The sequence below is a fragment of the Garra rufa genome, chromosome 6 (genome assembly GCF_049309525.1).
Source record: "Garra rufa chromosome 6, GarRuf1.0, whole genome shotgun sequence".
In the NCBI taxonomy this organism is placed as follows: Eukaryota; Metazoa; Chordata; class Actinopteri; order Cypriniformes; family Cyprinidae; genus Garra; species Garra rufa.
The window spans coordinates 32194554-32219303 of record NC_133366.1 but is presented as its reverse complement, the minus strand read 5'-3'; the positions used below and the strand labels follow the sequence as shown (position 1 = coordinate 32219303).

At 35.7% G+C, this 24750-nt stretch overlaps 2 protein-coding genes across 2 annotated transcripts; one reads left to right on the top strand and one right to left on the bottom strand.

Moving 5' to 3' along the window:
* Positions 1-5167: 5167 nt before the first annotated feature.
* On the top strand, positions 5168-16331 carry tet2 (tet methylcytosine dioxygenase 2). The gene is made up of 9 exons (XM_073841545.1): positions 5168-7973; positions 8198-8288; positions 8379-8472; positions 8679-8887; positions 9613-9763; positions 9851-9940; positions 10135-10272; positions 11080-11434; positions 11607-16331. Exons 1-9 carry the CDS (start codon positions 5168-5170, stop codon positions 12992-12994), a joined length of 5322 nt encoding a protein of 1773 aa, XP_073697646.1. The 3' UTR covers positions 12995-16331.
* Positions 16332-16343: 12 nt separating this feature from the next.
* Positions 16344-21032, bottom strand: ppa2 (inorganic pyrophosphatase 2). Its single transcript, XM_073841546.1, has 12 exons — positions 20820-21032; positions 20322-20386; positions 20151-20189; positions 20002-20055; positions 19399-19518; positions 19101-19187; positions 18267-18393; positions 18053-18180; positions 17637-17725; positions 17420-17489; positions 17295-17334; positions 16344-17208 (listed from the first exon to the last, which is right to left on the bottom strand). Exons 1-12 carry the CDS (start codon positions 20992-20994, stop codon positions 17180-17182), a joined length of 1023 nt encoding a protein of 340 aa, XP_073697647.1. The 5' UTR covers positions 20995-21032; the 3' UTR covers positions 16344-17179.
* Positions 21033-24750: the final 3718 nt, after the last annotated feature.

The following is a 24750-nucleotide window of genomic DNA, read 5'->3' as shown; positions in this document are numbered from 1 at the left end:
TGCATTTTCCCTATCTATGTCCCTCTATCTGTGTCAGTCATTCATGCTCGGTTAATGTTTAGAGCAGATGGCCATGCTGCACCAATATAATGATCACCATGGCTACCACGCTCTCTGAAAGAAATTGGCTTTGCAGTGAGCACAGTTCATCAAATTAGTCAGATATATTGACTGGTGCAGACAAAAAGAAACAGGGAGGGGGTGGTAGTAGTAGAGGGAGATAGACAGAAGTTGAGAGGAATGTATATTGGAAGTATATTTTGGAAGTTGATTTCGAGGAAGGGAGGTTGTTGTATAGCATAATGTCCTTAGTTACACATGTATGACATTGTAGTAATCCATAGCTGTATTTGCTGTGTTTACTGGCAGTGCTTGACTCTGAAGCAAAGGGTCAGCGGGTTCAGTCTGCAACGTAATGTTAGTTATACAACCTATGCTGAGTTAATTATCATCCACTCTCTCAAATGCCACCACAGAGAAGGAAAGAGGCAGTATAGATGTAAATGAATAATTACAGATAACCTACAGGAGTTCTACAGCTTGATCATTTTATTATTTTAAATGCAACATCAATACTAATATCTGACCCTGGACCACAAAACCCGTCATAAGGGTCAATTTTTTGGAAATTGAGATTTATACATAACCTGAAAGCTTGTTAATTAGGAAAGGACGGTATTTGGCCAAGATAAAAAATCTAGAATCTGAGTTTGGAAAAAAATATTGAGAAAATCGCTGTTAAAGTTGTCCAAATGAAGTTCTTAGCAATGCATGTTACTAATCAAAAATGAGGTTTTTATATATTTACAAAATATCTTCATGGAACATGATCTTTACTTAATATCCTAATGATTTTTGGCATAAAAATCGATCATTTTGACCCATACAATGTATTGGCAATTGCTACAAATATACCCATGCTACTTACGAATGGCTTTGTGGTCCAGGGTCACATATAACAAGATAGATTCCCAAAAAGCCGCTCCTTCAAACTAAAATGCTCTGACAGGCACTGACTACTGCTTACTGTGGAATCTGATACAAAACAGTATTACTACACTACAGTCCAAGTTCTGTCACGTCAACTTGATTATTTACAACTTTTCAGATTTTAAACTAGTTTCTTTGATTTTCTTTCTTAATGGGCTTAATTTTTTTAATAGCTAACATAATCATTGGTTGGATCAATGCAGGTCGTGCAAAGGCCGTTTGGAGTGTACGAGAGCACAAAGACTTGATTGCAAACAGCAGAGCCACATCTGCCTTCTATTAGTAACAAAGGACAATGGCAGGTCCGACACAGACCTGACTCTTCAGAGGGGACCTAGCTGTGGGTAAAATTACAAACAGAAGTGTATATCTGCTCAGCTTTTAAAGTAATCTACCTCTATTTAAATCCTCTCCCACAAAGAGGATTTGAAATATCATTGGGGATGAACAAAGCATGTGCAGACAAGGAAAAATGAAGCAACTTTAAAAGCATACAATAACTTCTACTATTTTGTTTGCTTTTCCATTCCATTGTTCTGAAGAATTCTGATTTATACGATCAAAACATCACAAAACCAAACTCAGTGCTTATCCAAATAGACTCTGAGGCATGTCTCATACCTTCCCCCGTACACATGCTGACTCTCTATAAATACCCGTTCATTTCAAAGGGGTTCTTTTCTCTTTGTTTCCATTCTTATGCTTATGTCTTCTTGCTTCTTATTGAAAATGACAAAATGTCACGGATGTTGGTAGCACCATTAAAGCTCAGGCTGTGGTGTTCAAAACCCAAAAGCCAGAAAAGTTTGTTAGAAATGTTTCCTGAGTCATAGTGCTGATGTGTTGAATGGAGTGAGAGTGCATTTTTTTTCCTGACACACACACACACACACACTCCAATGGCAGCGTGACAATATTGAAAAGGAAAGATACACTGGTCCTGATTATGTTAACTGGTTTGCGGTTTCTTTTGTCACTCTTTATAGAAAATATGTTTTCAAATCAAAGTTGGTAAGTTCAAGTCAAAGTTGTAAATAACTGCCTACAAAAGTTGACTGTGAAAGCTGACAGTCTTGCTGAGCTTGTTTACTTGTCAGTATGCCAGGGGAAAAAAGGTATGGTTAATGCTTAAAGGAGAAAAACGAGAAGGACACTTTTACAGCCTTGCATGCGTGACATTTAAAGCACACTTGCACATGAGCTGTACGATCAAATTACAGTGGGAGGAACCAAGAGATGAAATTTCACTGAAGAGCACAACTTCAGTCAAACACCCAGCAGCAGTGTTTACTAAAGCTCAGATGAACAACATGCTACATGGTGTTATCTTTCAATAGTGGAATAGCCAAGAAAGTGTAAAAGTATGTTTAAAAAAGTAAAATATGCACCTTATCAAGTTTCAGGATTTTTTAGGTTTTTACAATCAAGCCTATTTGTATTTTGGACCCTCTGACTGTTTATCAGAAACCATGTCTGAAGCACAACTCCTGCCTTTCATCATGATATAGAAACACTGACACTGAGTATGTGTACCGTATATCTTGTATGCTTATTTAACATAAAAAATCTAAATAATAGTAACAATAATGATTCACTTGTATTTCCATAGTACCAGTGTTAGTCTGTGAATCATGAAAGAAAATGTCACTTCCCACTGACCTACTGTATATTTAGACAGTAACCCTGAGGCTAAGGAACTGTTAAATCACTAAACAATAAATACCATTGCTGTAGTAGCTTTGTGCTTTCCTTGTATTGTTTTTAGCGAGAAAAGCACTGATCAGTTGTTTACATTTATTTATTAAACTAGGAGATAAGAATGAGGATTTGAACAAAAGGATACTCACAAAACAGGATAGACAACTAAATGAATTCAAAGCCACTCCTAGTTGTCAACAGACAAGATAAAGAAGATAAGAACTTTAAATGGTTTGTGTTTTTATGTTATGTAAGACTGTAAGACTCATTGAGACACTCAGGCACAGGTTTGTCTACAGAAGTTTTTATAATACATATTTAAACTAATCATACCTGAAATAACATTTACATTGCACAAAAAAAGTATTAATCTTACTTTTTAATTATATGTATGAAAACAGCCAGTGGAAATCCATTGTCTAAAAGATATATATAGACAGCTTTCAGCTGGGATCTCGTGCTTTGTCATTCCTGGTCAGAGAGATTTTTTTTGTGCTGTTTTCAGTGTGGGTTTATCCAACTGTGTCAAGCTGTTTGGCTTCTCAGCTGTTGGGAAACCCAGAAATGGATCTGGAATGGATCATTCAAGTTTCATTTAGCACACATGCAGGCTCCAAACCAATCGCAATCTTCTCTTTCCACGGATGATAATAGATGCAATTTTTGGATTGTAGTAATATATTACAGGCCAAGTCACAGAATGTTTTTTTTTTAATTAGTATTATTATTATTATTATTATTATTATTATTATTATTATTATTATTATTATAAACAATGTTTTATAAACAACATCAGACATACCAAAGACCTCAATTGTGATTTATTGCCTACCCCATATACATCAACTTATTAATACATATATTTTTATCTAATAAGAATGGTAGTGCGATAAAATTTTAAATCCATAATTGTTATAAAAATACATAAGATATATTTAATTATATATATAATATATATATAGTATCATTTATTTAAATAATATTTAACATTATATTTTTTTTCTTTAAAAAAAAACAATCACAATAAGGTAGTTTTTATTATCACGGTAGTATATTATTATTTGTTTATTTTGTCATTATGGCTCCACATGCCTCTGCTTAAAAAGACTCCAATTTAAAGACCAATAGATATTTAATTTCAAAGCTGTTTTTAACTATACTTTACCATTCTATAATCAGATGGTACAGATAGAATGCATTCCATGACGAATCTGTTACATATTAGATATCCTATATGACAGTTCTTTCTGAATGGCTCTGTTGAATTGGTTGCAAACAATAAATCTACAGTTCTCTATTTTCTAAGGTATTTTGACATCTAGTCTAGTTTAATTATTCGTAGAGTGTATATTGAAATAGATAATGCTTTTTGGAAACTAATGCAAGGGTCACAAATATAATAAAAGATAATCCAAAGCCATTTAATGATGAATGCAGTTTTAAGAGCATAACATAACTATTACAAAAAAAAATGGACATAGATACAGAGCATTGGATAACAAGATGGTTGGTACCATTCTGTTTCGTGAAATATTTCATGACAGTTAGGGCAATGTTTATATTTGTGAAATCCAGGGCCCTCATTTACAGTATCAACAGTGCGTATGCACAGATGTGTGCGTCATGAGTGAGTAAGAAGTGTGGGGTGTACCAAATTGTAGTTATATGTAGGAATGTGTGTAAATATAAACACTACTCTGAGAATGTTTACGCAGAGAATCTAGAAGTAGAATGGTGATACTGCAAAAAGAAAGTGCCGCTGAATGTTTCCTGGGTCCACGCTGATCTGTTTAGTGAAAGCACAGAACAGCTTCTCAGTCGGTATCGCTTTCTCTGTCATGATTTAGGACATTATACATTATACATTCACATGATTTTTAAAGGGGAGCACCATATATGGTTTATTGGAGGCGTTTCTGAATGCAAATGAACAAGCATGGTGTTTAAGAACAAGTGGGATTTATCAACAATTACTTACTGGGTGGGTAAGAACCACGTATGCACGTCTGATAAATATGGATTTTTTTTGTACTTACATTCAAAATTTCATTCGTAAGATAAAATCTAGAACCTTTTCTACGCATTGTTGATAAATGAGGGCCCAGGACTTTGTTTTTTAATATCTTTTAACAAAAAGAAAAAAATAAGTCATTACTATGTGCACTACACAACCCTTGGTCTTTAAACTTGTGATTTAACTGTACAGGAAAATGCAAAAAATGAGCATGTCTATTTTGAAACAGGGGCTAATAATTCACTCCAGAGGCTGATTTTGAGGTTTGGGGGGGGGGGGGGGGGCAACATTTAGAATTTTGTTCCAATTTACAGCTTTTCTAAGCACCTGATCACTAACCAGTACTACACACTACAACAGAATATTATGTATGATGATGTTTTTTTTTTAATATTGGTAATTTTCTGCATCTTTCATGTAGGACGCAGAGAGGGCAGCCTTGTGAATGGAACCAGAGCAGACCAGATGGAAAGAGAAAAGACCAGCCATGAGACGGAAAAAAGTCTGATACTTTCACAAATCAGTGCCACTCAGCAGACAGACCCTCTTCTCACCAAGCGCCAGAATGGAGATCAGTCTCAGCAGTTCAATGGTGACACTAATTGGAGCCATTTCAAGCCTAGCACAGTAGTCTACCCAATGAAAAGTCAACAGGAGAATTGTTCTGGACCTCCTAATATGCAGGGGATATTTGATCAAAGCATGTATGAGATGAATGGACAGATGAAACATGCTCTTAGTGAACAGACATTTTTAGATTTTCACCAGCCTAAAAAACTGTGCACTGATTCAGAGGTGAATGGAAATGAGGACCTGAGGCTTTGGGATAAAAGAGATGGTGGAATGGAGAACCGACTAGAGGGATTCCCTAAACACAATAAGCCAGGGGGTTTTGAGATAAAACATGGTAAAAGAAATGGTAACTTTCCCAATGGGGATCTATTCTCACTGTCAAGGAACAAGCAAGTTCCAATGCCCAATGGTGCTACAACAAGTCCACCCTCAGTAAAGGGTACAACTGGTGACCTCTTAGAGAAAACTTTGTCTCAGTATTACCCAGAGCATGTGTCTATTGCACCTCAAACCAACTCATCTCAAGTGGATCAGGTCACCAGCAACCTGCCTGAGCAGGAAACTTCTTCACCTTCATTAACCTCAGGTTTTCCTATTTCACCCCAAACATCTGCCTCCGAGCCACTTGCCAAGGCACCCCCAGAAGTACAAGGCAGCAATGGCTACAATCCAAAATTTACAGTGAATGGATACTCTTTTGTAGCCGAGCAAAAGAAGCCTACTTATCCTCCCTCTGACCTGCCAGATATGGGAACACAACTGCTGAGTCAGGAAGCTCCAGAGTTCAATGTGCCATCACAGGCAGGCATCAATGGTTGCTCACAGATTCAAAAAGATAGAGAAGGCCTTCCGAATGACTCTGAGTGTTTAGGCAAGTCCAACCAAGATTTTAGCCGTGATTCTTACATATTACCCCCAGTGATGGCAGGGGCACCATCACAAAACACTCAGACAGGTCAGCAGAACCTACAAATTAAGGTGCTACAGAAACAACCAACTGATGAAAGCCTCCACGACAATAGTAACTTTTCATTGCCACAACAGATTGTTGAGCCACATACAGTAGACAGCAGGTTGACCTCCCAGGCCTGCACATCAGCTTCTCACAATCAACGCAGTGAGCAGAAAAATATGCCTAATCCAGACCAGGAAAAGACAACGTCAAAGAGTACAGATCACGCATCACAGATGGAATGGATAGATTTAAACTCAACTGCAGCACCACAGCCATCTACTGACCACCCCCAGATGTGGGATTTTTTCCTTCCACAGACCCACATGCAACAGCAGCATACAGTCACACAGAGCCAAAGTCATTGTATAATTTCCATGTCCTCAAACAACTTTCAGTCACACAATTTCAGTAATCCTAATTGTCCCTCATATGAAAATAAGGTACAAGACAGTTACAGAAACTCCCTACCTCCTACACAATTCACCCACAATTCTGTCTCTGAAGGTCAACAGAACATTTCTGGTATGCACAATCATAGTAACATGCAATTTAACAAACATATGTCCCAGCAATTCTGCAAAAATGATCAAGAACAGATACAATCCCAGAGCTTCCTTTCTCAGCCAACACCTGCTGAGGCTAATCAGCAAGCCACCGGCACATTTCCCCATCAGCTCCCTCAAGATGGACAGAATATGCAAGCAGCTCCACAATCACAAGACGTTTCCCACAGACAGGTAGATGCACCACTCTTGAAAAGGCTAAAAACAGAGGGCTGCCTTCATTCAGAATCCCAGAAGTTATCTCTAGGTATGGAAACACCAGCACAAACACTGTCTAGTCCAACTATAAGAGAAAACTCTACATTTCCAGACTCATCTAAGTCAAACGTACAATTCTTAACTAAAGAAGCCGAAGCTCTGTCAGAAAGGAAACTCCAGCAGAACACACAGTACTCACAAAACACCAGTAAACAACAACCAAACTACCAGCAACCTCTTCAACACAGAGTACATAATCATTTGGAATTTCCCCAGTCTCCGATCTCTCAATCACAACCGTCACACATTTCTAATAGTCTTCAGACACCTGCTCAAACATTTACCAAAGCGGAATTCCAAGAACCCTTTGCCCAAATCCACAGAGTGTCTCTCCCAAGCCAAGGCGCTCAAGCAGATTTGCAGAGGCACGCAGATTTGCAGAGGCACGCAGCCTTGCGAATGCACCTTCTGCAAAGGCAACAAAGCCCCAACAACATCAGGTCAACTATGCCCATAATAAAAAGTGAAAACTGCTCAGGTTTAGAAACCTCAGCTCAACTTCCACCCATAGAAGTGCAACATCAAGATCAAGGCAAAGCCAAAGTCATTCCAGTGGTAGTAAAGCAGGAGCATCCTTCTTCATCCTGTGAACAAAGCCTACAGAGGAGCATTCTAGCTACCATGGAGCAGCAGTTAAAACAGTATCAGCTCTCACCTGTGTTTGAAAGAAAGTCTATGGTCATCAAGTCACCCAATAAGGTGAAGGTAGAGATGGCTGGGGCTGTGACTGTGCTCTCAACCAGTGCTGAGGGAATAGCCAAGGAGCAGTGCAAACCACAAAACTTCACCCCACCTAAAAAGATTGAACCTGGGTTACAAAGCTTTCTGGAATCACCCATGAAGATGCTTGATACGCCAATAAAAAACTTGCTAGATACACCTTTGAAGACGCAGTATGACATTTCATCATGTCATTGTGTTGGTAAGAGGTTTTACACAGCTACTTTAGTCTAGTTTATACAAATTTTGTTGTTTATATATTAGAACTGCACATCTGTTAAGACATTTTGAGAAAACATCTTCAGTCATACTTAAAGAGTTTAATACTGTATCTTGACTTAAATAAGATATTAAAGTTTGTTTGTTTTTTGTTGACCATCTACTAAAAAAATACACAATATTATTCTCTTATGCTTTAATTTACAGATCAAATTAGTGAAAGGGATGAAGGCCCATATTATACTCACTTGGGATCAGCACCAACTGTTGCAGGCATTCGCAAAATCATGGAGGAAAGGTATGATATTATAAACTCCACTCATGCACAAAATAAATGGTCTGTTTATATGTTATACTATAATTATATTACTACATTTCCCTTTGACAGATCTGGACTGACTGGAAGCGCCATTAGGATTGAAAAAGTTGTGTATACAGGCAAGGAAGGGAAGAGTGGGCAGGGCTGCCCCATTGCTAAATGGGTAAAGACAATTCATTTTCATCCTGTGTCTCCTCATTTTGTGTGCTCATATGTATTGTATTGCCTCTCTTTGTCTGTTAAATATTAAAGCATGCTTGTTGGTTTTCTTATCAACAGCGCCCTCTATGGAATACACAATTGCTTAACAGATGTCTGATTTCTGTATATTTTCTAAATATATGTGTATATGTGCACCATGTTGTGTAGGTAATACGGAGAGCAAATGTAGATGAGAAACTCCTTGTCTTGGTACGAGAGCGGGCTGGCCACTCATGTGAGACATCCTGTATAGTAGTGGTCATCCTAATTTGGGAAGGCATATCAATCAACCTGGCTGACAGTCTTTACTCGGAACTCAGCGACACTCTAACAAAACATGGTGCTCTAACCAACCGCAGATGTGCTTTAAATGAGGAGTAAGGACAAATGCTTATTACTGCTTTTTTTCATAAATACAGTGAACATTTACTACTCAAAACACATATTATCAATTCACAATGAATCCAAATTGATAGTCTTAGGTCTTTGTATCGCTACATATGTGACCCTGGACCACAAAACCAGTCATAAGGTTAAATTTTACAAAACTGAGATGTATACAGCATATGAAAGCTCAGTAAATAAGCTTTCTATTGATGTATGGTTTGTTAGGATAGGACAATATTTGGCCGAGATACATCTATTTGAAAATCTGGAATCTGAGGGTGCAAATAAATCGAAATACTGAGAAAATCACCTTTAAAGTTGTCCAAATTAAGTTCTTAGCAATGCATATTACTAATCAAAAATTACATTTTGATATGTTTATAGTAGGAATTTTACAAAAAATCTTCATGGAACATGATCTTTACTTAATTTCCTAATGATTTTTGGCATAAAAGAAAAATCAATAATTTTGACCCATACAATGTGTTTTTGGCTATTGCTACAAATATACCCCAGCGACTTAAGACTGGTTTTGTGGTCCAGGGTCACATATGTATCTACTTTCTGGTTAACATAAATATTATATCAATGTATAGTTGTGTTGCTGATTACAATAGATTTAATAGCTTCAATAAAATATAAAAACCATAGATATTCTTAGGTATGTTATTTGTCTTCCCACTCAACATTCTGTAATTTCTATCATTGTCTTTAGGAGAACATGTGCATGTCAGGGTTTTGAAGCTGATGCCTGTGGAGCTTCTTTCTCCTTTGGTTGCTCGTGGAGTATGTACTATAATGGGTGTAAATTTGCTAGGAGTAAAATCCCGCGAAAGTTCAAACTACTTGGGGATGATCCCAAGGAGGTAAGATGCTCACACACAAACACACAACTGAATTAACAAAATGCATACAAAATGAAAGATAACAGGAGTATTGTTATTCTCTTACAGGAAGAGAAACTGGAACAAAATCTCCAGGGTCTTGCAACTATAATTGCCCCAACATATAAAAAAATAGCACCTGATGCTTATTCCAATCAGGTATACATTTAGGTTCTCTGCTTTAGGTCTTAGACTACTATTAAGAGTAGTGGAATAATACAATGTGGAATAATAAGCTGCAGTAGTGTTGTAATATATGAAAGTCTAAGCTTTGGAAAATCTACCAAAAAAGGCATTTAGAACTAAATTTTAAGTTTAAATTTCACATTTCTATATCTGCGTATATTTGACAGGTGGAGCATGAACACCGAGCTCCCGATTGCCGTCTGGGTCTAAAAGAAGGACGACCATTTTCTGGAGTTACAGCCTGTCTAGACTTCTGTGCCCACGCGCACAGAGACCTTCACAACATGCTGGGGGGCAGTACTGTGGTAAGAATTAAATGCTTACAATAGAGTGCCTTAATAAGACTTAAAAAAGCATTCACCAAATAATTTTTTATGCATTGATATAAATCATGAATACCAGGGGTGGCAGGGGTGCAGGACTCCAGTCCTGCAAAGTTCAGCTCCAACTCTAATGGACCCTTTTCACAATCCCTTTTCATCATCATAAATCCTTATTTGAATCTTTTTTCAAATTTTGAATTAAAAAAAAAATGTATATACATTTATAACACTACACTTTGTATTACATCACCATTTCATCATGTTACAAAAAAAACTAGTTAACGCTAATGCGAGGGTGTTTCTAATGCCGCGTCTACGGGAGGGACAGTAAACTTAACATCGTTCTCTCTACTGACTGCCAAAATCAGTCTCTCTTAATTTTTTTTCTTTTGATTGAAAGTCATGAAAACACTATCGTGGAGTTTTTGCTATTTGAGCAAATGGGAATGCAAAAAATATATTTGTGGTACTCTCCCATTCACTGCTCTCAGATTTTACCCAACTATGATGACTTCCACGATGAGAAAACGGAAATGTAAGAAAGGTCTATAAACTCACCTGCCTGTAGCTTCGTAGAAACCCTTTAGACCTTGATTAGCTTGTTCAAGTGTGTTTGATTAGGGTTGAACCAAAACTCAGCAGGGTTGTGGCTTTCCAGGTCCGACGTTCACCAGCCCTGATTTATACTTCGCTTTATACATTGTAGGTGAAAAACTAAAGGTGGCTACACTACAAAGTAGTGTATAAAATATTAAAAAGGCCAAACCTCCTTCTCTACTCCTGTTTTAGGTCTGCACATTAACACGAGAGGACAATCGTGAGATTGGAAAAATTCCTGAGGATGAGCAGCTACATGTGCTTCCCTTATACAAGGCTTCATCCACCGATGAGTTTGGCAGTGCTGAGGCTCAACTGGAGAAGACCAAGACTGGTGCTATTCAGGTGCTCAGTGCCTTTCGTAGACAAGTGCGTATGCTACCAGAGCCTGCCAAGTCTTGCCGGCAGAAGAAGCTGGATGCCAAGAGAGCTGCAGCTAACAAACCAAACAACCCCAACACACCTAACTCCAAAACGGACAACACCCAGCAAGCAAAGCAGAAACAGGCCACTTATGAGAATCTGGGCCAGAACACAACTGTAACAGGTACAGAAACAAAGATTCAAAAACCAAAACTCAAGTTCGTTCGGTTATAAACAGTTTGTTTAGGGATGATCAAATGATTTATATATATGAGTATATATAAGTAATTGAATAGATTCCAAGTGTTTATCAACCGAAAGTTTACATTTTGGTCTAATCCTATTATTTCTTCTAGGCCCAGGTAATGTGAGAACAAATCTGGACTCTGGGCATCTCCCACATGCTCATGTTGCACATCAGCCTCAGCAACAGCATCAGCAGCAAACACAACCTAATCCTAACTCCTCTTACACTGTCCCACCTTTCGCTAGATTCTCAAATCCATCAGGAACCTTCTCACACTCATCTAAATCAGCAACCCCACATCCTCAAACCCCTTCTTCTGCTGGTCCTTATCCCTCTCCTTTACATGCACCCAACTCTTACATGAATGCATCTAATGCACCCACCCCATATCCCAGGTCTATTACAACCAATCCTCTCTACACTGGTTACCAATGTAATGGAGGACTCCCCATGGAAAACTACCACCCTTACTACTCTTCCAATCTAAAGCATCCAGATATGTATCATCCCCAAAGAAATTCACTGTACTCTGAGCAGCAGTACAATGCACCTCAACATTACGGGGTTAACTATCCACCACACTATGGAGAGCCTAGCTTGCCAGCCAATGGTTATGGCCCCTGTAACATGAAACCTGGCATGCACTCTATGGGACATTACCCAGGTTACGGTCCTAATATGCCACCCGATGCCTTCTCCAGGCCTCCTTCAGCCCATCTACATTTGGACTATGCAGCTATCGGCAAAAGCGGCCAGTTTGAAGCTTACCCCAAACCTCATATGTCACAGAATCCTCAGATGTTTCCCCCAAATCTAAATACCTTAAGTATGCAAAGTAATAAAGATTTTGAGATAAACATGCGTGGAGCAAATGGTATCTCTCAGGTGTTTCCTCCTTTGGGTACTGAATGCTTCAACCCGAACCAACCTCCAGGTCTGAGGCTTTCCAATGAAAATGCCCTTAATGCCATAGTGAAACAGGAACCACCGACCCAGACTCCAGAACAAAAAGAAAAGGAAGATGTGTGGTCTGACAGTGAGCACAACTTCCTTGATCCTGAAATTGGAGGGGTGGCAGTGGCACCTAGTCATGGGTCAATAATTATTGAGTGTGCTAAGCGGGAGCTCCATGCGACTACGCCGGTTAAGAAGCCTGACCGGAACCATCCCACCCGTATCTCTTTAGTGTTTTACCAGCACAAGAACTTGAATGAGGCAAAACATGGACTGGCTCTTTGGGAAGCAAAGATGGCAGAGAAGGCCCGAGAGAAAGAGGAGGATGCTGAGAAGCATGGTGCTGAAAATACATCCAGCAAGAGCAGTGGAAGGAAGGTGAAACGAGAACATTCAGAACCTTCTGAACCTTCAGAGCCTCCATATAAGCAGTTCCTTCTCATGCTTAGGGAGCGGTCAACGTCCTGCACTACCAATACATATGTAAGCACATCTCCCTATGCCTTTACCAAGGTGACTGGGCCTTACAATCAATTCCTGTGAAAACCTTAATAGGTCCAGAGCATTTACAAACACAAGAATAAGAGGGGCATCAGAAACATAAAATGGTGCTACAATATAGTGTTGCAGACCTCTGTTACACTGGCCAAATGACCCATAACTCTTGCTTAGTTTGTGTGAAGTTATTAACAGTAGATGAATTCACTATCCTACTATATGGAAAGGCAGATCATCAGTGGGTTTTTTCATGCTCTTAAGAAGTCAAGCTTTACTGTTAAATCAATTGGAAATATTTATTTATTATTTAATTACTCTCTTATGATAACACACTGTTCTTCATCCATGGTGCTTATAGTCCAACACATCTGGACATATTACTGGAAAGAAACATTCATATTTGGTGACTTTTGTGGCTAATCACTTTTTTACGGTGCTAGGGAGTGTTTTGAATGCAAATGTCTTTTCAAATGCCTTTCTTTTACAACACACAACAAAACACCTTAATATTTAAAAGTAATAGTTATTTTGATTGAGCAATTAAGAAAATGTTTTGCTTAATTAGTGTTTTAGAAGCACTTTTTAATAACAGTGAGGGCAGCACTTTCTGCCCTCCAATCTGAAAGACAATTCATTACGCTGCAGCCATTTTAGTTTCACAATGTGGAAAACCATAATGATGAACTCAATAGTGGACAAAGATCATTTATCAGCCTTTTAAAGAATTTCTCTGGTGCTTACACAATTTCAGAAATCCTTTATACTTACTGTATAGTGAGCCACTGAGGGTCAATTTTGTAAGAGTAATGTTCTGATTCACAAAAACTGTGAAGTTTCAGAACACTGAATACTGATTCTTGGAGTCAAGAAAAACAATGGTCAATTTTAGGTCATTAAAGCATGTATCAAGGAACACATAACAGGGTTACCTTTACATCAATGTCACTGTTTCAAAGGCAGCTGGCTTGGCTTGCTGTGGTGGTTATTACATAATGCAACTTTAGCTGTATAAAAAAAAAAGTTGAGATTTGTACAGTAAATTATTATTATTATTATTTTTCGAATGTATGCTTAGATAATAGTTTAGTAAAGATTAGTACTATTTCTTTGGGTTTGAACTTATTTCAAATGGTGCTACTTGACCTGCTATTCATAAAATGTGAGAATTTCTAAGGGTGTTGAGAAGGCTTATGAATGATGTAGAAAAACCTACTTATCATATACCTCAGAACTAGTTTGGCAATAGAATTATAATACCAAGGTGTTTCTGTTCTTTTATTTCTAAACACTTCGTAGCGAATATAACACAGGCCATCATTGATGCGAAGTTCATTTCTTACTTTCTTCACTTGATCTATTAGAAAGCATTACTTGAACTTCAAGTTTCAATGGAATTGCAAAATCAGGGATATCAGCTCATTTCTGTGCATAAACATCACTTGTGTTCATGTTGTCTTCTCTAAATCAGGTTTGAGCTTTTGCATTTTTAATCGTTCTAAATTTCTTGTACATACTACACATATCTAACTTTGTTATAAACTAAAAGAATCTGATTTTATGTACTGTTGAAGCAGAACGCTGATAAAACTTTTCAAGAAGTAATTTGAACATATTTTAACATGCACTGATTTAATTAAAGGGAAAGTGTCATGACATATATAAAGCAATGCATTTGCTCTATACTGAAAGGTTAGACCAAGTCAGTTAAACTAATGTGCACATTAGTTGCATACGTACAGTATAGACCAAAAGTTTGGACACACTTCCTCATTCAAAGAGTTTTCTTTATTTTCATGACTATGAAAATTGTAGATTCACATACTGAAGGCATCACAACTATGAATTAACACATGTGGAATTATATTTAATTCTATAAAATATTTAATTCTATATATACTATAATTCTGCACAACACAACTGATGGTCCCAACCCCATTTATAAGGCAAGAAATCCCACTTATTAAACCTGACAGGGCACACCTGTGAAGTGAAAACCATTTCAGGTGACTACCCCTTGAAGCTCATCAAGAGAATGCCAAGAGTGTGCAAAGCAGTAATCAAAGCAAAAGGTGGCTACTTTGAAGAACCTAGAATATGACATATTTTCAGTTGTTTCACACTTTTTTGTTATGTATATAATTCCACATGTGTTAATTTATAGTTTTGATGCCTTCAGTGTGAATCTACAATTTTCATAGTCATGAAAATAAAGAAAACTTTGGTTCAAAGGTGTGTCCAAACTTTTGGTCTGTACTGTATAGGTTGAGGCTAAATGTATTTACAACCACTAAACATGGTAATGCCTCTTAAATAACCCTGTCCATTGAATCAAATTAGACATGTGATGAGTAACTGGTAATGCATTTTATACAACTCATTCCACTCTAACATTAAAAAAAAAATTAAAGCACTTCATTTTTTTGAGAAATAATACAAAAAATGTATGTAAATTCAAAATAGGTAGATTATTGTAAATTAAATAGATAATGCCACATTGTATATACCACATGCTTGCATTGCAGAATTCTAAGTCCATGTTATGTACAAACTTTATTTGTTAAATGTACCATCACTCCACGCTCCACATAAAATAACCATCGATTTTGCCCCTAAAACCTTTGTCTTGTTGGTATTCAGGTCCTAAGTTTTTTTTTTTTCTTTTGAATACAATGGCAAAGTTTACACTTTTTGGTTTTTCTATTAGAAATCACTTTGATGTACTGACTAGTTATAAAAGAAGCTTCCAGTTTTGTAGTTTAAATTAGTTGATAAATTTCAGTGTACAGAACCCAGCTTGAGTAGCAGGTTGTGTATGAAGCAAAAAAAAAAGAGAAAAATAAATAATGGGGTGGTTAAAATTTGAGTGACGAGAACAGCCATACTTGAAGATGCTTCGGAGAGTTTCTGAGTGGAGTCAACTTTACTTGAATGACTTTCTGACTTCAACTAACGAACTGGGGTGCACAACTTTTACATTAAGCTAGCTGTTTATGTACACCTGTTGGTATTTGCCATTAGACACTAAAGGTTTAAATGTGCTATTTTCTGCCTTTTTTTGTATTGCTTACCCTTTTCCCTTCAAATTTGTAATGCTTAAAACATTGAATTAAGAATGGCTTTGAATAATGTAAGTATTGTAATGTACTGAAGAACTGAATGCAGTTTATTTGAAAGCTGTTTGTTATGATTTGTTATCATTCCTAATATTGCTGAAATGTGGGTTTTTTAAATAAAAATTATATTTATTTCAAGCATTTACTGTAAATTGTGCAACTTTATAGTTTTGACTCTTTTAATGATTAAATAGTTAAACTAAACATATAAAATGTTTTTATTTATAATTTGCAAATGGTACAATTACAATGCATACAAAAGTCTTCAAGACGTGTTGATGTTTTATTCCTTTACAATGCTTAGATTTTATATAATTATTATATGCATTTCATTATTTTAGATTACAAACAAAGACTTACACAACAAAGTCCAAGGGTGTGAATAATTTTTACAATAACTGATAAAACTTAAATGATAATACATTTAAAACACAATTCTTCTTTCAGTGCTTTGATAAAGTTTTTTTTTTTTTTTAATCAAAGTTAGAACTTAAGCAATTTTTTTTTCACTTTTTTGGAAATATATTATCATGGAAAACAAAAAAAGATTGATCAAGTTTATTTCCTGTGTACTGATGGTATACATTTCATGAAAAGAAGTAGAGCACTATTTATTTTTTGCAACAGTCATGGAACTTAACATTCATGCTACAGAGTTTGATTTCTTTGTCATCTTATTAAGACAAACTCTTCTTGTCCTAATACCCAATTTCACAGTGGTTCCTAATTTTGCTAATTGCAAAACAAAGGTTTTCATAAACTTGAACCTAAGCTTAAACTTGTACGCTTGTTCCTAAGTGACTTGTCAGAATATGTACATAAATAGAAATAGAAAAAAAACTCAAGTTGTGGAGATTAACTATTCAACCTTTAAAATATGTACATGAGATTTGGCACTGAAACATGTGCATTTTGAAAGGTTAACAGTAATTAAACACAGAAACATGTCCATGTCCATGTCCAACGTTACTGCAAAAATAACTTGCTCATCCAATATAGCTAATAAATAAAGCAATGTTTTAAAAAATAAAACATTAATGAAATATAAAAATCTTTGCACCAGGGACGTTACTGAATCCATGCAAAGGCATCTTCTGGCCTTTGAGTGAATGATCTTTTACTTTGTGAAGAAGTGCCATCTGTCCACTGCAAAATATAAATATAAATATATAATAAAAATATATAAATATAAATTTACAAAATAATTAAGCTTATTTATAATACAACTTTACCTTCAGATGATACTGGGAGGGGTTCTCCATATTCTGCGGCCTACAACAGCAAATAGTATCTAAGTATGTGTCTTCTGTGTAATGGTAAAAATAAGCCAGAAAGTACTGATATGACAAGTACTCACAGCTTCAACTACAGCACTGGCCTCTGCATCACTGCATTTAAATGGACTCTCACACAAAGAAGTGTTTTGACTAAGAAAGAAATGGGCCAAAGTAAAGTACAATGTCCCAAAAATGGTCATTAAAATTGAAAATGTAGAAAAACAAAAAAGGTACTGCAAGGAGAAATTCTGGTGTCATTTAATAAACCTGAAATATAAATCAAATCAAAACACTTACCACACAATTTCATCACTTTTCATCTTTTTTCTCATCACTAATGCTTTCCAGTAGCTGTGTGTTGATTTTATGACTTCTATAGCAAAGTCCTAATATGATATTAACAACATAAGCATTAGATGATCAATCATTCTGTCTCATAATCAATCTTCCACGTAGGGCTGTGCAATAAATCGCATGTGATTGTCATGCGCATCTCATCAGTAAAGCCGGTTCTGTGAATGCGATTCATCCTCGATTTTGAACGCGATATTGCTTAGCTTTTCAGTGATCTACGGCTCAGTGTTTCAAATACCGCACCATCTGAACGCAGGTGATGGAGATTTACTACTAATCACAGAACCGGCTTTACTGATGAGATACGCATGACAATCGCATGCGGTTTATTGCAGAGCCCTACTTCCACGATACACTACCTTATCCTTAAACTGTCCATTGAACGCAAACTGGTTCTCAGGCTTCCCATCTGGCACTTTATATTTTTTAAACCAATCCACGGTAGCCTCAAGGTGACCAGGCTTAATCTTTCTCACATCCTCAATACCTGTTAATGATACACTAATTGAGATTACACAGTCATAAATGTAGATAACACAACAACAACATAACTTTTTTAAAAATATTACTCACTGTTAAGGCTCGATGCATCAGGGTCCTCTACATTGATGGCTATTACCTTCCAGTCAGTCTCTCCTTCATCTATCAAAGCCAGAATTCCAAGAACTTTAACCTGAATCACCTGACCTGTCACAGACACCTGTGACACAGAAATAGTGACTTTTTTAGTAATCAGAACCATAACCAAGTTGTGTTAGGAAAGAAGTATGTATTATACTCAATAATATGTGACCCTGGACCACAAAACCAGTCTTAAGTCGCTGGGGTATATTTGTAGCTATAGTCAAAAATACATTGTATGGGTCAAAATTATTGATTTTTCTTTTATGCCAAAAATCATTAGGAAATTAAGTAAAGATCATGTTCCATGAAGACTTTTGTAGAATTCCTACTATAAATGTGTCAAAATGTAATTTTTGATTAGTAATATGCATTGTTAAGAACTTAATTTGGAGAACTTTAAAGGTGATTTTCTCAGTATTTTGATTTTTTTGCACCCTCAGATTCCAGATTTTCAAATAGATGTGTCTCGCCCAAATATTGTCCTATCCTAACAAACCATATATCAATAGAAAGCTTATTTATTGTGCTTTCATATGATGTATACATCTCAGTTTTGTAAAATTTAACCTTATGACTGGTTTTGTGGTCCAGGGTCACATATGAGGACTGACTGAAAAGTTATTAAAAATAATTTTTAAAAAGACATATTTTAAGATTTCGGTGTTTCGAACTGAAATCAAAACTTAGAAGTATAGGATTTGTTTTGTTGTTGTAAAATACAAAACTGCTTAACAGTTTAAAAGGTTTTGCAAAATATTATACTAAACCAGAGGTTCCACCCACCTTGGAACCAATCTCACACACGTCTATGGGGTCATTGTCTCCACAGCACATGGTTTCCTTGTCAGTGTGGTTGGGATCTTCCCATGTCTTGACACAGTAGTATAAAATAAAATAAAAATTAATAATTTATTAATTTAAAAAAGTATATAGTGTGACAGAGATTTAACAATACAAAAATTATGTACATACCCACACACACACACTAAAACCCAAGTATACTGTACAATTAAAAAGTTCAAATCAGATTGCAGACAGACAGTTTTGTAAAGCATAGCCATAATCAAAACCATGACATCACCTGTGGAAGTGCACCATAGTTCCAAATGTAACCTTTGTGTGGAAAAACGTTAGCAACATATCGCAGCTTGCCTTTCTTCACATCTTGCTTGATCGGGTTTAATGGTTCCTTTGTTGCTATCTGTGGACAAAGGAGATTAATTTAGTCCGTTTCGAAAAATGCTGTGTTTAAAATAACATTATGCATTGTATTACGCACACAATATCAAAAATACAATACTTAGGACTAAAATTTTACATTTAATATCAAAATGTAATTTTTTATGATGGATTTGGCAATTAATGTATAAGACTCAAGCTACACAGCCAAGATACCATATATTTCATAATTATTATTGGCAGATAAATCCTTTTTGGCCTATTTACCTATTTATATAAAAATAACTGACTTGATTTTTTAAACTACTCTCATAAGTTTTTTTTCTCTTTATTTTCTATTATTATTCTCAAGTTAGTCTTTATTCAATGTAAAATTTGTTTAATTATTTAGTGGCCAATTGAGCCAAATGATTAATCAAATTAAGAAATAGAGAGTTGCTGGTCATCATAGCTACGGTCAGACACTAGATAAATTCTGCCAGAACTCTGTAAAATATATATTTACCTCCATCTTGGCATTTGACCATCGAGGTACTTCAACGACCATATTAAACAATATCTGTTGAAAACAACATTGTTAGCATCTATTTTGCAAAGATAAGGTCCCAAAATGTGTAGGAAGAATGTAAGAATGGAAAATGGAAGAATGGTTACCTCATTTGTTTTAAACTTCTTCGGTGGAACACCACATTCCTGATATGTAAGAAACATAAAGCCATTAGAAAATAGACTGGGTAAGAATTATTCCCATTATCATGATGTCGATTAGGCTATTTTACTTATTAGTACCTGACATATCACTGATTTGAAGTATATTATACCAACCTGTTCATCAGCAACATATAGCGGAATGTCATGGAAAGGAGATATGTACTTTCCATCTGAATTTTCTGCAAAGCAAATGTTACAATCTGTATCATTCATCCAAATTAAATTAATCTCAAGGTAAAGTATCAATCACGGTATCCAACTCTGTATGTGTTTAAATGAGGCTCTTATATTCCTCTTTCATAGACTAATCCACGAAGAGACCCATGCGTTGCTAGACCATATGTAGGAAGTGTAAAATGTACAAAATACCACGACAAATGGCAAATAAAATAGCTGAATCGTTTGTTTTTAACCTGCTTGAGTGTAACCTTAAATGCATGCATGTTACGTCTCTAGCTTATGACGTTCACAGAAATCTCCCGCCGTTAGGGCGCATATATTCGCTTTGAGGTAACATGTTGAATCACCAACGATCATTTTCTTTGAGAGGTGTGAGGGGTTTATAATGCTCATTTTTATGAATGACATTAAAAGGTGAGAGGGCAAACTTACTCAAGTAAACCCTGTAGTCAGTCGAGTTTGGTCGTCCTCTCTGCTCTGTTAGGTAATGCACCATTTTTCTCAAATAAATGGAAGCAGCTGAAAATGAAGATGTGCTTTTTCGAGATGACTGTGAACAGAGGAACGCAGCAGAAAACCTCGTGGCAGTATGAATAAGTGAACACATTATTTACATCGACGTATGTTCCTGCTTGCGTTGAAACGTCTCACACATTTACGCGTCACAAAATCTTTTTTAGATATTCCATACTGCCACCTATAGCCAGACCACGGTAATTGACACAAATGATTGACTAAAGTATCCTAGAAAGTGCGTAAAAATGGGTGCAGATATTACCTTGAATAGGAGGATTGTATGATGTTAACTGTTCAAATATATTATATCCTTTCACTTATTGTATTTTTTAATTAATAGGGGGTGCTCTTCATCTTTCTGTAGCCGCTAAGAAAATGAAAGGTTATGCACTACATTAGTTGTAATATTGTAGGTATCTGCATTGCCACAGATTCCCCTTCCTTTTGTAGCTAGAATAACCTGTAAATTTGTGTAATGTTTATTCTTTCCATACATTGAAAGTAAAAAGTTGACCACTGACTGTCATAATTTACTATAAAAGTTGTCCAAATCAGTCACACACTATAGTTTAAGGATTTTAAGATCCAGTAGCCGTGTGAGGGGAAGACTGAAATAAAACGTATTATTCACTGATAATCTTATCTATAAAATCTCAGATGTATCTTAACCAATTCATACTGTGCAAATAATATTTGAGAGACTTTTAGAGAATAATTAAATATTAAATTCAGATACTAACATTTTAGTCTGTTTCTCAGATATCGTGTTAACTACAACACAGAGTTGCAGGAAGTTTTGAATGCAACCTCAAATGCAGAAGAAAACAAACTAGCAAACAGCTCAAAAGTGCGAGTATCTGGAAATATTTACATTGTACAAACCAGGACTGATCTTACTAACTGCACTTAGGTCAAGTATTAAATTCTGCACGTTGACATAAAATGTATTTTAAACTGACATAAATGCACTCAAGGTAGGCAATGAGATGAGAAATACTTGTTATTGTACAAAGATTAAAGGCAACCAAAACCAATCAATACTGTGCAAATATAGTATGTCAATTCAAGCCGCTATAAAACTAGATCCTGAAAAAGGTACATGTTTCAGTTAAAATAATCCTAAAGGTACTAGTGTGTTAACCTTTATACTGTGCTTGCAATGTGTTTATAAGTGTAAACTGCTTATTATGTAAACATATATACTAAATAGAAACAATAGTTACATGAATTTGTTAATCTCAGTCATAAAGCAGATGGTGATTACCAAGTACCAATTGGGCCTGTATGTAGGCCTAGTTATAAGAGTCTTCATTTATCTCCTTTTTAAGTTCAACTGTAAAATCACAAACTTTGACTTCTGTAATCTGTTTTAGTAAAACTGGGCCTAATAAAGAAGCAGTTGATTCTAATGAAATGCAGAGACAATGTCAACAACAGTTCCTTTTTCAGGCAAAATCCTCTATTGCTAAAACTGAATATTTATGGTGAGTGAGTCATGTTGACCGGAAAGATACAAAAACCATAAAGGGTGCCATATGATAAAAGAAAAAAGGAAGTAGAAGAAGGCCAGAAGCACTGTATAGGGCACAATGCATTAATATCTTTACTAATACAAGAAAGTTTATCAAGCAAATCATATTACCAGTAACAGAAGAGGATAGGTACAACACATGTCAGGAAAAATAAGAGTTTATTTATTATGTCATCTGCTCTAAATGATTTCATTTTGAAAATATAACCATATCATTCACTTTCAAAATATGATAACATCAGGGGTTAATTGACTCTAGACTCATAGACTCAACAACAAATAAATATGAAAATAGTCTCATAACCTGCTCACAAAAAGAGCAATACTACTTACATACTACCACATACTTACACTAATACTACAAAGACACAAATTTTATGTTTTTATTATACAAGGATTGAGCTAAAAGGTTTGTTTGTTTGTTAGTTTGTTTAAAGAAAATGCTCTGTGGAAAGAATAACCTTTTGAACAGACAAATTAAACAGTTGAACAGACCAAATTCTGAAGTCTGAGTGAGTCATTTATGCCACTGCATTTTAGGTTCTTTTTTTATTATTATTAGTTTTAGTATGAAATCACCCAGTATGTTTTGAATCAGATTGCAGGTAAGACTTGCATAATCATTTCAACCATTATTAGTCACCTATAGTACGAAGCTATGTAGGAAATTTCCACCCTAACAAAGACTCATTACTGCTTCTTTTCTTGTGTCTAAGTGATTTAAAATGAAAACACACTGTCAGGACAAAAAGTGCAAAAATTGTACCTTTAGGCATACAAATTTTGTACCATTTTTTATTGGTTTGGTACTATTTTCACAAGTAAGTGGTACATTTTCAAAACTTTTAGTACTAATCTCACAACAAATCATCAAAAGTGCATTTTTTTCAAGCATTTCAGCATGTTGAAATATCTTTTTCACTACACAAGATAAGGGTTTTAAATGTATATAAATGTTTCATTCACAGCTACTGCCTTTCATAAAGCTCTTTTCTGAATGACTTCTCATTCAGTTTAATTCATTTGTCTATATTATGGTAGGTTAAGGCGTAGGGTTAGTGTAGGGATACAATATAAAACCCATGGAATGTCACCATAATGATAGGAAAACCTGTGTGTGTGTGTGTGTAGGTGTGTGTACCTTACTGTAACCATATTTTGGGGACAAATTGGTACCCAGAAGTAAGCAAAATCACCTAAAATCTCCCTTTGAGGATGTCCTCATTTGTAATAAATTGTGTTTAGCTATTTTTGAACATAGCTGGATACAAGGGAGAGGAAATGATCGGAGATTGTTCAGAGATGTATTAGAAGAAAGGAGACAGCTGGCATCAATAAAGACTGCACATTACTGTAACACCCTTCATCTGAAAAGTTCAGCTAGAGTATAGATTTTGTCATATGGCAGAATGAAGACATAAACTTCGTTCTAGCATAAAACCTTATGGCCATGTCATTCATCACACCTTTTGAAAAAACACTGGATAAATACTCTTACAAACATTCTGGATTTTATGTGAGATATGCAATGTAGGTAATGTAAGTGTATTTTCTAACATGACAGTTATTGCCTGTATTACTGCAGTTATTTCAGCAACAAAGGTTATTTGAAACATTTGCTTGCTTCTTGCATTAACTGATTGTTAATAGTACTAAATTAAAAGAAGATCTTACTGTTGTGTTTTGGTGATTAAACCAAGTGTTCTCAATACATTTCACAATCTTAATAATCTTGTGTTCTGAAACAATGATTATGTGGAATGAATATATGTGCAAATACAATGAAATCATGACATCAGGTTTTAAAAGAATGACTAGTTGTGTTACAAGTGTGATCAGTTTAGAGTTTTGAAAATGTACATCTTACTTATGAAAATAGCATCAAAACAATGAAAAAAAAAAAAAAGTAATATCTTAGTACCCATAAAGGTACAATTTTTGCACATTTTTTTCCTGAGATTGCAAATGTTTACATCTTTTCTTCATTGTTGCAGACTGTAAGACCAGAAAGGACTGCCACTTAATGAAAGACTTCAGGGATTTTCTACCTAATGTTTATGTAAAAGTTAATTTCCTTGCCTTTTGTTTGCTTTTCTAAACAGAGCCATGACTACAGGTTATAAACGAAGTATCACATGATTATGATAAGGCTCTTAAGACTACACTCTAATTTTAAACAATTGGTGAGTCAGGTTCATTCTGCCTTAATTGCAAATATTGTAATCTCCCTATGTCCAAATAAAAAAGTACACACTTTTCTTATGATTTAAATTCAGCTTGTTCTACGTCAGTTCTACGTCCCAGTTCATTTGAAAA

What these genes read in the sequence shown, in the direction of transcription:
- tet2 (XM_073841545.1), top strand. Translation starts at nt 5,168, where the DNA reads ATGGAAAGAGAAAAGACCAGCCATGAGACGGAAAAAAGTCTGATACTT. An exon ending in CTGATGCTTATTCCAATCAG is followed by an intron (nt 9,941 to 10,134) that starts GTATACATTTAG and finishes TATATTTGACAG; the next exon opens with GTGGAGCATGAACACCGAGC. An exon ending in TGCTGGGGGGCAGTACTGTG is followed by an intron (nt 10,273 to 11,079) that starts GTAAGAATTAAA and finishes CTCCTGTTTTAG; the next exon opens with GTCTGCACATTAACACGAGA.
- ppa2 (XM_073841546.1), bottom strand. Translation starts at nt 20,994, where the DNA reads ATGTGTTCACTTATTCATACTGCCACGAGGTTTTCTGCTGCGTTCCTC. An exon ending in TGATGCATCGAGCCTTAACA is followed by an intron (nt 18,181 to 18,266) that starts GTGAGTAATATT and finishes TATCATTAACAG; the next exon opens with GTATTGAGGATGTGAGAAAG. An exon ending in CCAGTGCTGTAGTTGAAGCT is followed by an intron (nt 17,335 to 17,419) that starts GTGAGTACTTGT and finishes TTGCTGTTGTAG; the next exon opens with GCCGCAGAATATGGAGAACC.